Source organism: Meriones unguiculatus, chromosome 5 (assembly GCF_030254825.1).
Source record: "Meriones unguiculatus strain TT.TT164.6M chromosome 5, Bangor_MerUng_6.1, whole genome shotgun sequence".
NCBI lineage: Eukaryota > Metazoa > Chordata > Mammalia > Rodentia > Muridae > Meriones > Meriones unguiculatus.
In genome coordinates this window covers 125,500,355-125,514,908 of record NC_083353.1, presented here as the reverse complement: position 1 = coordinate 125,514,908, position 14,554 = coordinate 125,500,355, and the positions used below count along the sequence as shown (strand labels likewise).

Below are 14,554 nucleotides of genomic sequence, written 5' to 3'. Positions count from 1 at the left end.
GTCTCTACTTTACCTTTAAAATAGGAAAACCTAGAAACATCATATTTAACATTAAATGTTTTAATCCACCAGGAATTCTCCAAATGTGAGGGTTGTGTTAAACCCTCACATTTGAGGGTTGAGTTGTTGTATTAAATTCATTGAGAGTCGGGCTATATAAGATTTATTATTATTTGCCCTATGATTATCATGGCAGTATTATCTAACCTGCTTTCACAAATAATGAGACACAGACACCTGCTAGATTTTATAATTGCCTTATTTACCTTGGGCTGGGCAGATATTTTTACCTATGCTGTCTGAATCACCTCAGCATCCATCTCCCAGCCCCCACCCAATGCCATCAACTTAACCATCCTATCTTCCATCCATAATCTTATAAATACTTGCTTTAATCTTTATCTGAGCCTTTTCATGACATTATTGGAGTCTTTCCTCCCGGCCCCATGTGGTTTCTTCTCTAGGCTAAGCCAGTCTGGTGTCCTCCTTCTTCCTCTCTCTGTTTCCGGTCATTCTCTCTGAAATCAGGGAATCTTAGCCACATCTACCTCATTCTGCCCTGCCCAGGTTTCTGTTTAACGAACCAATCAGATATAGTGACTTAGGCAGGTTTACAAAACAAGCATGGGTGTAATCAGATGTTGAGGACAGCATTAGAACAACTCCCAACACAGGGTGTAAAGGGTCCTAGGCTCACCTCAAACTTATGACATGGCTGAGGGTGACCTTGAACTTCTGATCCTCCTACCTCTACTCCTTAAGTGCTGGGATTATACATGCTTCCTGTCATGCATAGTTTATGCTGTACAGGAGATAGGATGCAGGGCCTCCTTCCTGCAAGGCAAGTGAGCACATCACTACATCCCATCCCCAGACGCAACCCAGCCCTTTTCATTTCCAGTTATAATTCAGTTACAGTACTCTTCACACAACAGCTGGTAACTTCGCATGAATAAAAACTGTAATAATTTATACCCTGTTTTCTAGGCAGCATCTGAGGGAGATTTTAATGAAAGCAGGTGAAATAAAGTTAAAAGTAAAAGTTTCATGCCTCAAAGTCTTCCACACATGCTACAGGGCCTGCAGAGATCCACTCAAAGGGCTTGTAGTGGTTGGAGCTAAGGAAAAGCAGGACTTGCCATAAGATTTATAGTGAGCTGAAGATAACACGCCTCCTGAGAGTGTTTCCTTAGTGAGTGAGGAATTATCTATCTTCTTTCTCAAGAGAAGAGCCAGAGTGAATAACAAATCATGTGACTCAGAAAGAAAGTGGCTGGCTTCAGACAGTAAAACCACTTTTTGGTGGGGATCAATGCATACGTTCTGAAGGTACAGTTTGTGTAAAGGTTGATTCAGTTGTGGTAAAATTGAGGCAATCTAGAGAATCAGCAAGAATAAACATTGTTGACAAAAATCTTTGTTAAAACTTCCCTTTCACACCAAGTTTTGGATGGTTTTTCCTGCTGGTACAGAGCTCAAGTCCATTGTCCAGTAGAACTCTAGAGAACAGGTATTTTGTATTGATGAGAGTATAAAGCAATTTGGTTTGATAATCCTGAAAAGGAGGCCAAAGCAAAGTCCTCTCATGGCCATTAGAAAATAATACAAATAAAGACTCCATCTTTTCTATTTAAAAATCTAGATGCTTGTTAAAAAACTTAGAAGCCAAGACATGCGTTCATCTATAAGTCTACACTTATCCTAGTTAAGGGTCCTAAAATTAGATACTGAGTTAGCTGCCTCTGCAAGGATCAATGGTGGCTAAACAATTCCCTTCTCAGAGTCGTCGAGACATGTTCCCTTAGCACAGGAAAAAGAACCAGAGCTCTGCAGCTTTACATTATGGTCCACCATCACACACATGGAAGTACATTCTGCAAAATCACAGTCTGCAGAGGCCCAAGAAACACTTCATTAATTTATTTTGTCTTGGTAATGCCTCCAGGACACAGAAAATTCACTCATTCTCTTTTTTCCAAGCTGCCCCAGGGAACACACAATCTTATCATTCCCCTGAATGCAGTGTAATGACTTGTTATCACAATTGCTTCATCTTTCTTCACTGCACTCTCAAGACTGGCTCAACTTAGCTCCTCAGAAAGGGACTAGTAGGTACCCAAAGAAAATTTTTTTTTTCTGAAAGCATATTTTCTCATATAATCATCTCATCTGGTATGCTGTTTGGTAAGACTACTGATTGACAGAAACATGTTATGCTGGCATTTCAGTCCCTGATCCAAGCGATTACGACATGGAGCCTGAATTTCTTACATGCTGATGATTGAGTCAAATGAGTCTTGGAGGTAGGGGTCCAAGCTGTGCATGATAGCATGTTTAGGAACATCCATTTATGTACCACCAAAACCAGCTCTGGACATTGCTAGACATCTGTGGGACTCAATAGACCTCTACCTGAGAACTGGTCACCTAGAGAAAACAGATGGCATAAGCTAGCCTGAAAGCGACAACCTTATCTCTACAGAGAGAGCAGTTCTATGCTTAGACAAGATAATTGCTTCAACTCATTCCAGAATGGGTATCTTCTAGGGCTCTGAAGCTTCAACTCATCCTGGTTTTATGTAGCTTTGTCTTTTGCAAGGATGTAATTTAGTTGTGTCTGCTTTCCTTTTCTTCTTAGACACCAGAGCTCCCGTTTTTTTCTCATATGAACACAAAACACTGATGAATAGTTGATTCTGTATCAGACAGTTTTTATGAGCATGCAGCTTCTCACTCACCAGAGCAAAATGAACAGTGGCACCGTGGGAGTCCAGCCAATTGTGCTGGATTGTATTTTTGCTCTGTGTCAGTTGTACTGCTTTTGTGTTAGCATGCTAGCCCTCAGTCATGACATGGGCACAGGAAAAAAAAAAAAAAAAGAAGGAAGGTGTACTTAGTTTAAAGCAACTGTGTATACATGGGAAATAAAAATAAAACCCATCTTATTTCTATTGTGTACATTTGAATGACTCACTAAACTTCCTCTTTGTAATCCTGAGGATTGAGCTAAGGCTTTGTGCAGTTTAGGGAAGCATCTACCACTGAGCTGGATCCTCATCATTGCAGAACAATTTTTATAATTAAATTGAGAAATTGCAGTAAACACCAGTAAACCTATTTCACGCTGACATAAAATGACTGCCTGAAGCTGTCCCCAAAGACTGTAGCAACAGCTCTGTTTGTGCACATTCACCGTTATCAAGTCAGTGAAAAAATCTGAATGCAATCTACTCCAGTTGCCACAGTTTAGATAAAGGTATATGTTTATCTAAGTGTCAGTCTCTCTCTGAGTAAAAACACTGAAAATCCATTTAAAGCCAATGGGTACAACCAACTTCAAAGCCCAATATAGAATTTACGTGTAGATCAAGACGCTGATTTATTTGATAGATGGAAAATCAAATCAGTTTTAGATCTGAGCAGAAGTGGGAATGTATTTTCCTCAGTTTGGAGAAAGCTGTGAAATTGGTGCATTCTGAAACAGTCACTCAAAACTGTCTCCAAAGGGACTGTGAGTCAAAGCAATGAGCAGGTATACAGGCTTCCTGTTTTGTATAGCTGGATTAGGATCCACTCATTCCTTGCCTGAGGGTCTGGGAAAAGGTCAAGTGTATTTGCTGGGCTGTCAAGCTCACTCTTTTCCACTTGCTGTGACCATGATTTCTCTTTCCCCCTTCTCCTTCTCACCATTTTTTTTTTCACTCACCACCCTCCAATACTCCCAAAACCTTGGTTTTATGAAAAGAATTAGATAAAATTTTACTAAAGTATTTTATTATTTCCAGATGGCTTTGTGTGTTATGCCATTACCATGGTGACAGAGTCAACAGTGGTAGCACCATTGGCAATACTGTTTGGGTTGGGGCAAAGGCTTCAAAGCTATAACTAGAGGCAGCCATCTTTTTGCCCCTAGTACACAAGCTTTGTAAAGAGAACAATTAGAAGTGAAATGTCTGAGTAGGGAGGACCAGATTCCATTGGTGTGACACAAAGAGAATGTTTCTAAGGTTGTTTCTAACGTGTTTATAAGGTTGCAAGTTTCTAGGATTCAAAGCCTTTCTCTGTTACACATCAAGTTACCCGTTTATTTTAAAGTCTGAATATCTAGTCCTCATTCTACCCGTGGTTCGTGGCCTGGGTGTGACACTGTCTTGCCTACATCTTGCTAGTGCCCTGGTGAAAGGCTGCCGCTGTCTGGAGATCGACTGCTGGGACGGTGCACAAAACGAACCGATTGTGTACCACGGCTACACCCTCACCAGCAAGCTGCTCTTCAAAACTGTCATCCAGGCGATAAACAAGTACGCCTTTGTGGTATGTGCATGCCTCTGCTGCAGCCACCTAAGGAGCTTCCTGCTCCCAGGTTCTATACACGGTTTATATACTTTAAATCTGTGCTGTTTTAAATTGTGAGCTATGATAGGTAGCAAAATCCATGTGGTGTTTAGTAGCTAAAGGTAGGTTTACCAAAGTGAAAGTGTTTATGGGACTTCTCGTTTAATCTTCTGTGTGTATGTGTATATGTGTGTGTGTGTTATGCTAAAAATTATTTATTTCTCTCATGTGTTATAGACCCAAGTTTGAGATAAGATTGATCTAGACAATATGAACACTTTACCCGTGCCCAAATATTTTACTTTTAAGACGAAAATAAAACAATCCAACACCTCAATTGCTGACATCATTTACAGTTATATTGGTAATAGCAAATAGTGTTATTAAGTACACTTGGAATTTAAATTGACTAATCCATTACTTATAAGGTAAAAATTGTCAGGAAAATTAAATTTACTTTACAAGTATGATCTGATTTGAGCTGATTTTATCAATCTCTTGTGAAACTTTTAAAGGAGTTTAAAGTACTTCTTGGCTCCATTTACTAAGCTTGCTATAGATATCTGTTTTGAAAATGTAATATAGCTAGTTTTTTTTTCAAATTGCAACTTTTTTGTACAATCAAACGGATTTAACTAAATTTTCCTAATTCAGTTTAATTTAACTTAATTTATTCTATATGCAAGTAATATGTACATAAAAAAGAAAAAAGCTAACATACAGGTTCAATAAACTCAATGTTCCCCTGTGACTATATCACCTAATCTATAAGCATAAACTGGAAATTACACCTTTATATTTATTTCTCATCCATCGTGCACATCAGAGTGACTCTGTAGCAAGCCCCATCATGCCCCCTTCCAAAGATCTTCAGAACAGGAGCTACGCTCCACCATTGGCTGCCAGGGCCTCGTAGGACTCGCTTTCTGTGAACTTCGAACTCTCCTGCTGTTCTGTCCCTTGTTCATTCAGGATTTCCTTTGTTTTTCTGATATATCTAAAATCTTCTGTACCTCATATTCCATTTCTCTAAAATGCTCTTCTTAAATGTTTGAGTGATAGCTATCACTTAGTTTAGGATAACTAGATACCACAAGACAGTAGACACAGTCTTAAAATTCAAAGTTCTCACAAGGATGTATAAAAAAAATCTAAATTTTCTAAGACTCTGAAGAGCGGAGAGGAGCAACTGGACAGGGAGAATAAAGGAAAGAGCTTTCAGGATGACTCAGTGTGTAAAGGTGTGGCCACTAAGCCTGGCAGACTGTGTTAGATCCCGAACCCACGCGGTGAGAGTAGAAAGCAGACTCAAGTCGTCCTCCGACCTCCACACACGTGCCATGGTAAGGCTGTGCACAGGCATGTTTGTGTGCACACACACTCAATAAAAATCGATCAACAAAGGCGTTAATATTATGAAAAAATGTTCTCTAGTTTCATGGGACATGATAACAAACGTAAAAAACAAACAAAAAAACCCACCAAAGAGTCTACAAAAATTTATTAGAACTAGTAAATGAATTCAGTAAATTTATGAACTAGAAAAACCAGAGTAAAAATTAACATTTTTATAAAGAAAATGACCAACCGAAAGTGAAATTTAAAAGGAAATCCCATTTATGGTAAATAGCATATAATTCTTGGTGTGTGCACCTGTGCCTGTGGAAATAGACTAGAAGGATGGGTGTGCATAGGAGTGTTGTAATAGAACCATTGTTTTATCAACGAAACATACCTGCTGCACCTTTGGGGGACGTCCAACACTCAAAGTCTCTGAGGAAAGCGCTCTGCCCATGAAAATACAGCACTTTCTATGGTGCTGTACATGGCTGTACAGATTTTGAGGGGGGCGGGGCAGGATTGAGCCCTGAGTGTTGAGCCCAGGGTCCTGTGAGTGGTAGGCAAACATGCTATCAATGATCTATATCTTCAGCTCTGTCCTTACTTTTTATTTTAAGACAAGTTGCCCAGGCTGGCCATAGACGCTTTAACCCAGGCTAGCTTTGACTATGGAATCTTCTTCCCTCAGCTTCATGAGTGCTGGGACTACAGGCTTAAGCCTCCAGGCCTGGCTTTCAATCTTGTCATTTATTCCTATAGACCTGATATAACTTACTGAAATAATTTCCCGATGGTGTTTCAGGCTCTGCTCATACTTTCAAGGCAAACAAGAAGACTCCTCTTTCCATAGCTTTTTAAAGTCTTTTCTTTGTCAGATGCTAAGATAATTTTCAGTTGAAAGCAAGCTCACTTTGCAAAGAACATTGGAGATGAATTTTGAGGTAAATGTTTAGATGAATTGTGCTGGGACAGATGAGTAACCATAGTGATGGTTCATATTCTAGACGTCGGAGTACCCCGTGGTGCTGTCCTTGGAGAACCACTGCTCCCCTGGCCAGCAGGACGTGATAGCTGACATTCTGCAGAGTACCTTTGGAGACTTGCTGCTCTCAGACATGCTTGATGAGTTTTCAGATAGGCTACCATCTCCAGAGGTAAGGCTTTGCCTGAGAAGTGTAGATGAAGGGGAAAAAACAAATCAAAACCGAGACCAAAAAACAGACCATGGTCACCTTTACGCATAGCTTAGAGACCAGCACAGACGTTTGGCTTTGACGGTTTCACAGAGAAGCTGCTTTTGCTATGTGTTGCCTGAGGAATGTTTTTTTGTCATATCGTGAAGAAAGAGACTATGTAAAGAAGGCACACTCATAGAATCTGGTGGCATTTGCTAATTTTCTACTCTGTCTAATTGACAGAGTCTAGACTCACCTTGGAGGGTTGGACTCTGGGTTTGCCTGTGGGGTGACTGCCCTGCTTCCATTAACTAATGTGGGAAGACCCATGTTGACTGTGAGTGGAACCTGGGCTGTCTGACTGTCTAACTGTCAAGACAAGCAGAGCACTGGCATGCATGGATTTGCTGCTCTCTGTTCCTGAATACACATGTGATAGGCTGCTGAGCTCCCTTCTCTGTGGCTCTCCTACTATGATGGACTGTAGCATGGAACTGTGAGCTGAGAGAAATCTTTCCTCCTTTAAGTGGTTTTCATCAAGATAGTTTAGAAAAGCAACAGGAAAATAAAAAACATGCAGAGATAGATGTAAAATCCACTTTTTGATTGTGTACTTCACTTCATCCATAGGTCCAAACTACAAAGATATTTTAATATAAAGCCTTAGGAATTTGATACATTTCGTAGGCAAAAGGTTAAGAGAGGTGAGATGCCGAGGCTGTAAACAGAATCCATTCTCAAAATACCAACAAACAGGGAGTAAATTTCTCTTCTTTTAATTCAGTCACCTAGGACTTCCTCTGTCTATCGCCTCTTCCCACTGCCCCAGAGAGGGGCTCATTCAGGTCATTACAAGTCTTCCTACTGATGAATCCAAATGGGTTTATCTCAGAATACGTGTGACCTGTTTTCCCAGCAACACATACAATCCATGACTTCTCTGCTTTTTCTTGCCTTGAAATGCTCACTTCTGTTGTGACATTACTTGAGGCATGGATACAGTATCTGCTCTCTCAAATTCAAAAGATCTCACCACTGCTCTTACTTTTCTTTGGATGACACAGCAACTCCAAGGCCATCAAACAAGGGAACTTTCTTCTCCCTAAGTACTATTTTCTAACAATCAATATTTGGGTTTTGATATATCTACAGTGCTGGTAATGTAGTATTATTTTGTGATATTTGAATACTTTCACGCATATCATTTGAATGGGAGAGGAATTAAAAAAAAATGAATGTGCTCATGCCATAGAGCTGAGACAGAACACAAATTAATTAATGAGTGCAAAAAATCATGACTTTTACCTCTGAGGAATGTTCAGAGACTAAAACATTCAGTTGTGACAAAAACTGTAAGTATTGTTGCAAAATGCTGCACAAAAAACACCAAAGATGCAGCTCAGAGGCAGGATCCAATTCTGGAAAACTTTCAACTGTTCTCTCCGAATATTGTCTTCTGTTAGCATCTCCTGTTTTTATGTTTTTTCTCTCTCTCCCTCTTTCTTTCTTTCTTTTGTATTCTACCTCATGGCTTTCATTGATGCTTCAGCTTCCACGCCACAGTAAGGAGGTAATTTCTGAGGGATCAATGAGTAATTAGAGAAAAAGTCTCTTTTTTCACACTGTGTTCAGTCTTCAGTGTGAGAGATAATTACCTGGGAACTTGCTAACTTAGCCTTGCTAAACAAGCCCCACAATTTAAGATTTAAAAAGCTTTTTTAAAAAAAACTGGATCCCCCAAACCATAGATATCAATAAACTTTTCTACAGTTTGGGTAGCCATTCGGAAGCTGTTGAGATTCATTATGAAATAAGCTTTATGTGTCCTTGTACATCATTAAAAAGGATTAAAAAAAAAACCCACAACAGAGTTAAAATAGCTTTGTATCCTCATTCATGATTCACACCTCCAGGGGAGAACTGAAAGGGTCAACTGTAATGCAATGAGGAAGGTCTTGGACATTTGAGTCGTGAAAGATGACTTACAATGTTGACCTCTTAATTGTACATCCCTCAAATATGTCCCTTTAAGAAGCACCTTTTGTAGTGCCTTTGGCATTTGGGCACAAAATACATTTTGGTAAACTCCATATCCAAAGTAATGGAAGGACCATCGTAAAAGAGATGAATCAGAATGTGAGGTTGATGGAAGGAAGGGAAACATCAGAACACGTACGCAGCAGAGCAGGCACTCAAATATATTGATTAAGTTTTGGTAAGGGTGGAGACAGTTGAGAAATGTATTAGAAGGCATTGAATTGAGAGGGAATGCCCCTTCCTGGTGGTGGTAAAATTTGTCATATCTGTGATTTGATGGGCTGCAAATATTAAGTTGATTACAACTGAAGGGGCTTTGCAAGTTTTTAGTGCAATCCATATTACATGTCAGACAGGCTGATGGGCATTTTTATGTCCCTGATCCCACTGGGTGCTTTAAATGTGGGGTGAGAGTATTGTATCTACTGCCAGAAGTTGTAACTGTTTAACTTTAGTAGCGTGACAAACATGCCAATGTGCATACATGCACTTTCCAATCTACTTCCGGTCTAGCAACTTGTGAAATAGAGAAAAGATCACCTACAGTAAATCTCCATCATCATAGACCTCTTTAGAGTGAATTATGGTCTGTACTGTCGAGCGCTGGTTTCTAAGGAGCACAGGTGATATTCCAACGCACAACGAGATTCTGACATAGTTGGCTACTGTGGGTGAATTCCCAGACTCAGCCTCACTTTTTCCTTGTTGTACATAGCTTGGGGTACTTCTCAAGTTCACAGGGATGACTGGCCTGTAAATCTGTGTCTTTTCCAACTGTTTTTATAGGCACTGAAATTCAAAGTATTAGTGAAAAATAAGAAAATAGGAACCTTGTTGGAGACCCATGAGAGGAAGGGGATGTTCAAACAGGGCCAAGTGCTGGAGACAGAAGACGATGTGTATGAAGACGAGGAAGAGGATTCATTAAAGGAGCCAGAAACTCGAGATGTCTTTTTATTACGGGTCAAGGAGGAGAAGGAGACAGACCTCTCAAAGCTGATTGGAGGAGCAGCTGCCAAGAAAAAGGTGCACATTCTTTCTGATATGGGACTCAATATTTATATTTATACATATGCGCACATACACAAAAGTAGGAAAAGGACTACTAGAGGGAATGAAAGACTACAGAGGACTGAGGTGGGATAAGAAAAGATAGGGGAATCCGTGTCACGTGAGAACTGAGGCAGGAAAGAACTGCAAGCCAAAGGGACGACAGAAGAGGCATGCGGAAACGGGTAGATCAAAGGAAAGCATGAAGACGCGCAGTGAGAGAACGTCATGAAGAAGCCTAGCATTCATGTACTAACCTAAAACATTAATGTGCAGTGCAAGCATGAACAAAGGAAGTTTTCCACAAACCTGAGAAGCAGCTGAAGGAAAGGCAGTGGAAGAGCGAATGTCTGTGGTCACAATAAAAATAATCCCAAAGGGCCTGAACAAACTGGAAATAGACTCATGATTAGGATTTATAAATTTGTAAGGTTTATAAAAATAAGCTTAGGGACGAGAAAATCGTAAAAATTACTATTCTCAAATCTTAATACATTAACTAGATTTTAAGTTCAGTCTAACTCATACGATTATTAAATATTGTGGCCATAAAAATGATCACATTGACTTAGTCCAAAAAGTCTTGGGAGGAGATACCCTTAAGAAAAACTAAAATGATATATTTAAAAGCATATATATATGCTTTAAATATATCATTTTTTAATATATATATATGCTTTTAAATATATCATATATATATATATGAAAAAGTTTGTAATGAGTAATATAAAAATGTGAACTCACTGCATTTTATTTTAGACCAGGAAGATAAGACTAGCTCTGGCCTTATCTGATCTTGTCATTTATACTAAAGCTGAGAAGTTCCGAAGTTTCCAATACTCAAGACTTTATCAGCAATTTAATGAGAACAATTCTCTTGGGGAGTCTCGAGCTAGAAAACTTTCAAAATTGAGAGGTAAATGCTTAAAACTCCAAAGGGTGGCGTATTTAAATTGGTTCTATTCAGTGCTAAAGGGTTAACATGGGATGGAGGTATTTATGAGTGCATATTCTTATTAAATTTCAATTTACTTACAACAATTTAGAATTGCATTTTTATTCTTAATATATATATAAATTCTTAATATCTATATTAAATCTGTAAAAATATATTTTATATCATAAAGCTTTCCTATTAACTGCCTTAATATTTTATTCTATTTTATTTTTAGACAAGGTATAATTATGTAGTCTTGGCTGGCCTGAAACACATTGTGTAGGCCAGACTGGCCTTGAACTCGTAGAGACCTACCTGTCTCTTCCCACCTAGCACTGAGATTGAAGGTGTGTGCCACCATCCTTGTTTAATTCCTTTCTTTAGGTGGTGGCATTTTGATTAAAATGTGTGAGGTATGGACCCTTCTGTGGGCAAACCATGGTAGGTGGTTATACTACAGAGCAATCCATGAAATAGCCAAAGCAGCAGTATAAATTTGGTATCAATGATGAGAGAAAGAGAGAGAGACAGAGAGAGAGAGAGAGAGAGAGAGAGAGAGAGAGAGGAGAGAAGAAGAAGAGAAGGGGTGAGCAGAGAGGAGGGAGGAGAGAGAGGAAGGAGAGAAGAGAAACAAAGAAAAGAAAAGGAAGAGGAAAGAGAGGACAGAGATAGAAGCGGGGGAGGGGGGAGACTGATGTGTGTGGACTCATGATGACAGGATCACACAGAATCCAGAAAAAGAGATCAGGGTCCTACTTGGTCACTCTCTGCCTTCCTCCCTGGAGACAGGCTTTCTCCCTGAGAGTGGAACTAGGCTGGAAGTGAGAAGCCTCAGTGATCCACCCCCCTCCCCAGCCCCTAACAGTGCTAAGGCTACAGGTTCCCTGCTGGGGTTTTGTAGGGGAATGAGAACTAAGTCTTGCATGTCTGTTCGGGGAGAACTCTTACCTGCTAAGCATCTCCCCAGCTTGAGCGGTGGGTATATCTCACAGCACAGTTCGGTGAGGAGAGTTGGAAAGACCTGCTTTACTAGTTGGTGTCTGCCATCTCAAAGTGTTGGGTAGCTTCTTAGACTTATGTGAACAGGACTCCTGTGCACATTGGAAGTAGTCACAGTCCCCTCACTTCTGGCATATTAAACACACACAAACAATTTTTAAAGGTGATTAGGAGAACCCAGACATAGTGCATAACACAATATGTCTTGAAGAGAGTAGAATGTTTTCATTGTACCAGAAGTCACTAATAGTAAATAATTAATGACAGTGACAAAGCTTTAACTGCACAGAAGCCTAGTATTACTACTATACCCATCACAATATAAATTTTGGGATGCTATCAAATGGAATGATTTTTACATTAGTTTAGTTAAGTACAAAAAAAAGTGGCAGTTAATAAATGGGAATAAATAATACAAATCCATTCGAGAAATTAGCATATAAATAGAAGAGAATGGAAAGACACACACCATTCAGTTATTGGTAATTCTTAACTGAGTGGTGAGATTATATGCAGTTTTATTCCATCTTTTTTATTTGATTTCTACATGTTTCTAGAAAGAACATGAAGTGCATTTGTAATAAATGATGTGTAATTTCTGGTGCTAAGTTTCAGAAACAACATTATGTTATAGGACTGTGTTAGCTACTCTTATCATTGCTGTGATGATATGCAAAATAAGCCAATGCCCAAAAAGCAGCAACTTCAGAAAGAAGCCACAGAAGCTCACAGTCTGAAGAGACCCAGTCCATCCTGGCCTGAAAAGCATGTTGGCTGCAGGTCCATGGTAGTGGGAGCATGAAGCAGCTCACGTCTCTACATAAGGAAGGAAAAGATGTGGAAGCTTGTGACCAGTTGGCTTTTCTTATTTCCCCTTGTTATTAACATTATAAGGACCGAGCCCATGGGATGAGGTCATCTATACCACGGGGGTCTTTCTCAGTTAATTCTCCATAGAAATGCCTTCCTGGACACACATGTAGGTGTACCTCACTGATGTCCAGGTGTCTCTTAACCTGATTGGGTTGATACTCAGAAGTGACCATCACAGAGACCTTAGGGAGCATTCATGCAACTCTATGTAGATGTAAACCCTCGGTCCCAAGTGGGCATAGTGTGCTTACAGACAGACTTCCTGTAGAGTAGAAGGAGCATGGCTTCAAAGCAACATTTGGCTTTTAAATTAACAATGCCTCTTAAAGAATACTGTTTATGACAAGGAGAAAAAGAAGTCTTTCCCTTATCAAATACCATAAGTTACACACAGCAGTCACTTCTCTCAAGAATGGTTTTCATACTGTCAGGAATGGTTGTGGCAATGGGATCTGTTCAGTGGAAGAAGAAAAATCTTGAAAAACAACAAACAAAAACCATGACATCTGTGTTCAAAAAATCTAAAGTGATGTCAGTCAAATGGTGAGGGATGCAAGTTAGTTTTTAATCCCAAGTCACTTAGAATATAGAAAAGCAAAATTACACAGAGTACGTATAGACTGCATATAAGTGCATGCATATGCACGTTATAGGCAAATAAATAGATCAGCAAAAGTGGTATTAGAAATAAGAGTTTTGAGATTGTCAATGGAGAGTTAAAAGCAGAGACAGAATGCAGTTGAAGGAAGGGTGCTGGGCTGGGGAGCTGGGAGCTAAGCCAGACAACCCTAGGGCCCTCTATACTCTACAAATCTGTGAAATAATCACTAATTTAATTTAACTAGAAACACATAGCCACAAATGACTTATATGCGAGTCCATCTTAGTGTGAGAATTAAGATTAAAAATTAAATTAGTAAATATGTTACTTTAAAAAGCATTTTATTTTGGAATTGTATGTATTGTATTAACTTGGAATTAATTTGGATGTGTGAAAGTAAAATGGTTTCTCAAGTAAATGGACAGGGTACATAAGTTGTTCTATGAAATTAGAACATATTATGAATTATTTTGAAAGTACAAATGCATGGGATTCTCTTTTATCCTGTGACTGATAAATGTTTTTGCCAAGGTCATGTATAGAATTTTCATATGGGTGAGTAATATGCAAAAATACCTTGTTTCACTGATTTAAAATGTTTCAAAAATTTTTATTACATTTTTCTTTTTGTAGTTCATGAGTTTATTTTCCACACCACTAAATTCATCACCAGAATATACCCCAAAGTGACGAGAACAGACTCTTCTAATTTTAACCCTCAAGAGTTTTGGAATATAGGCTGTCAGATGGGTATGTTGTGTAGGCTAACGCTCTGGCTGCACATGTAAGTAGACATGAATTCATTGTGTGAGTTAACGGAAATCTCCGGAAGAGCTTTGGCCCTGGAAGTGGGATCAGGCACTCACGGTAAATGACTGGTTTCTAGAGCTGAAAATTTCCCCAAATAGCAGAGGGAGGATTTGGTGAGGGTGGCAAGGCCTGGACTCATTCGCAAGGATTTGACATTGGAACATATGTTCTGGAGGGAGAGGACAGCCAGATGGGTAGGAGAGAAATTGAAGAAAAAGTACCCCACTTGTGTTAGCCTCAAGGCCCCTGCAGGTCAGGTGCCCTCCATCTTTTTGACTTTACATGAGCTTTGACATTCACAGCCTCAGGAGGTGTGAGTATGGTCACAGGGCTGGTTATTTCTCCATGCACTGTTCTCCTTGTTCCTAACGGAAGAGCGGGTTTGGCACCATCACC

The 14,554-nt window shown here is 39.5% G+C and overlaps 1 protein-coding gene across 1 annotated transcript in view; it reads left to right on the top strand.

Moving 5' to 3' along the window:
• The window catches only part of Plcz1 (phospholipase C zeta 1), a 51,139-nt gene that overhangs the window by 25,075 nt on the left and 11,510 nt on the right, over nucleotides 1-14,554 (top strand). Inside the window, exons 5-9 of the mRNA XM_060383375.1 lie at nucleotides 4,170-4,314; nucleotides 6,681-6,830; nucleotides 9,675-9,914; nucleotides 10,698-10,854; nucleotides 13,982-14,098. Coding sequence (XP_060239358.1) covers nucleotides 4,170-4,314; nucleotides 6,681-6,830; nucleotides 9,675-9,914; nucleotides 10,698-10,854; nucleotides 13,982-14,098 — 809 coding nt within the window. The remainder of the gene's footprint in view (nucleotides 1-4,169; nucleotides 4,315-6,680; nucleotides 6,831-9,674; nucleotides 9,915-10,697; nucleotides 10,855-13,981; nucleotides 14,099-14,554) is intronic.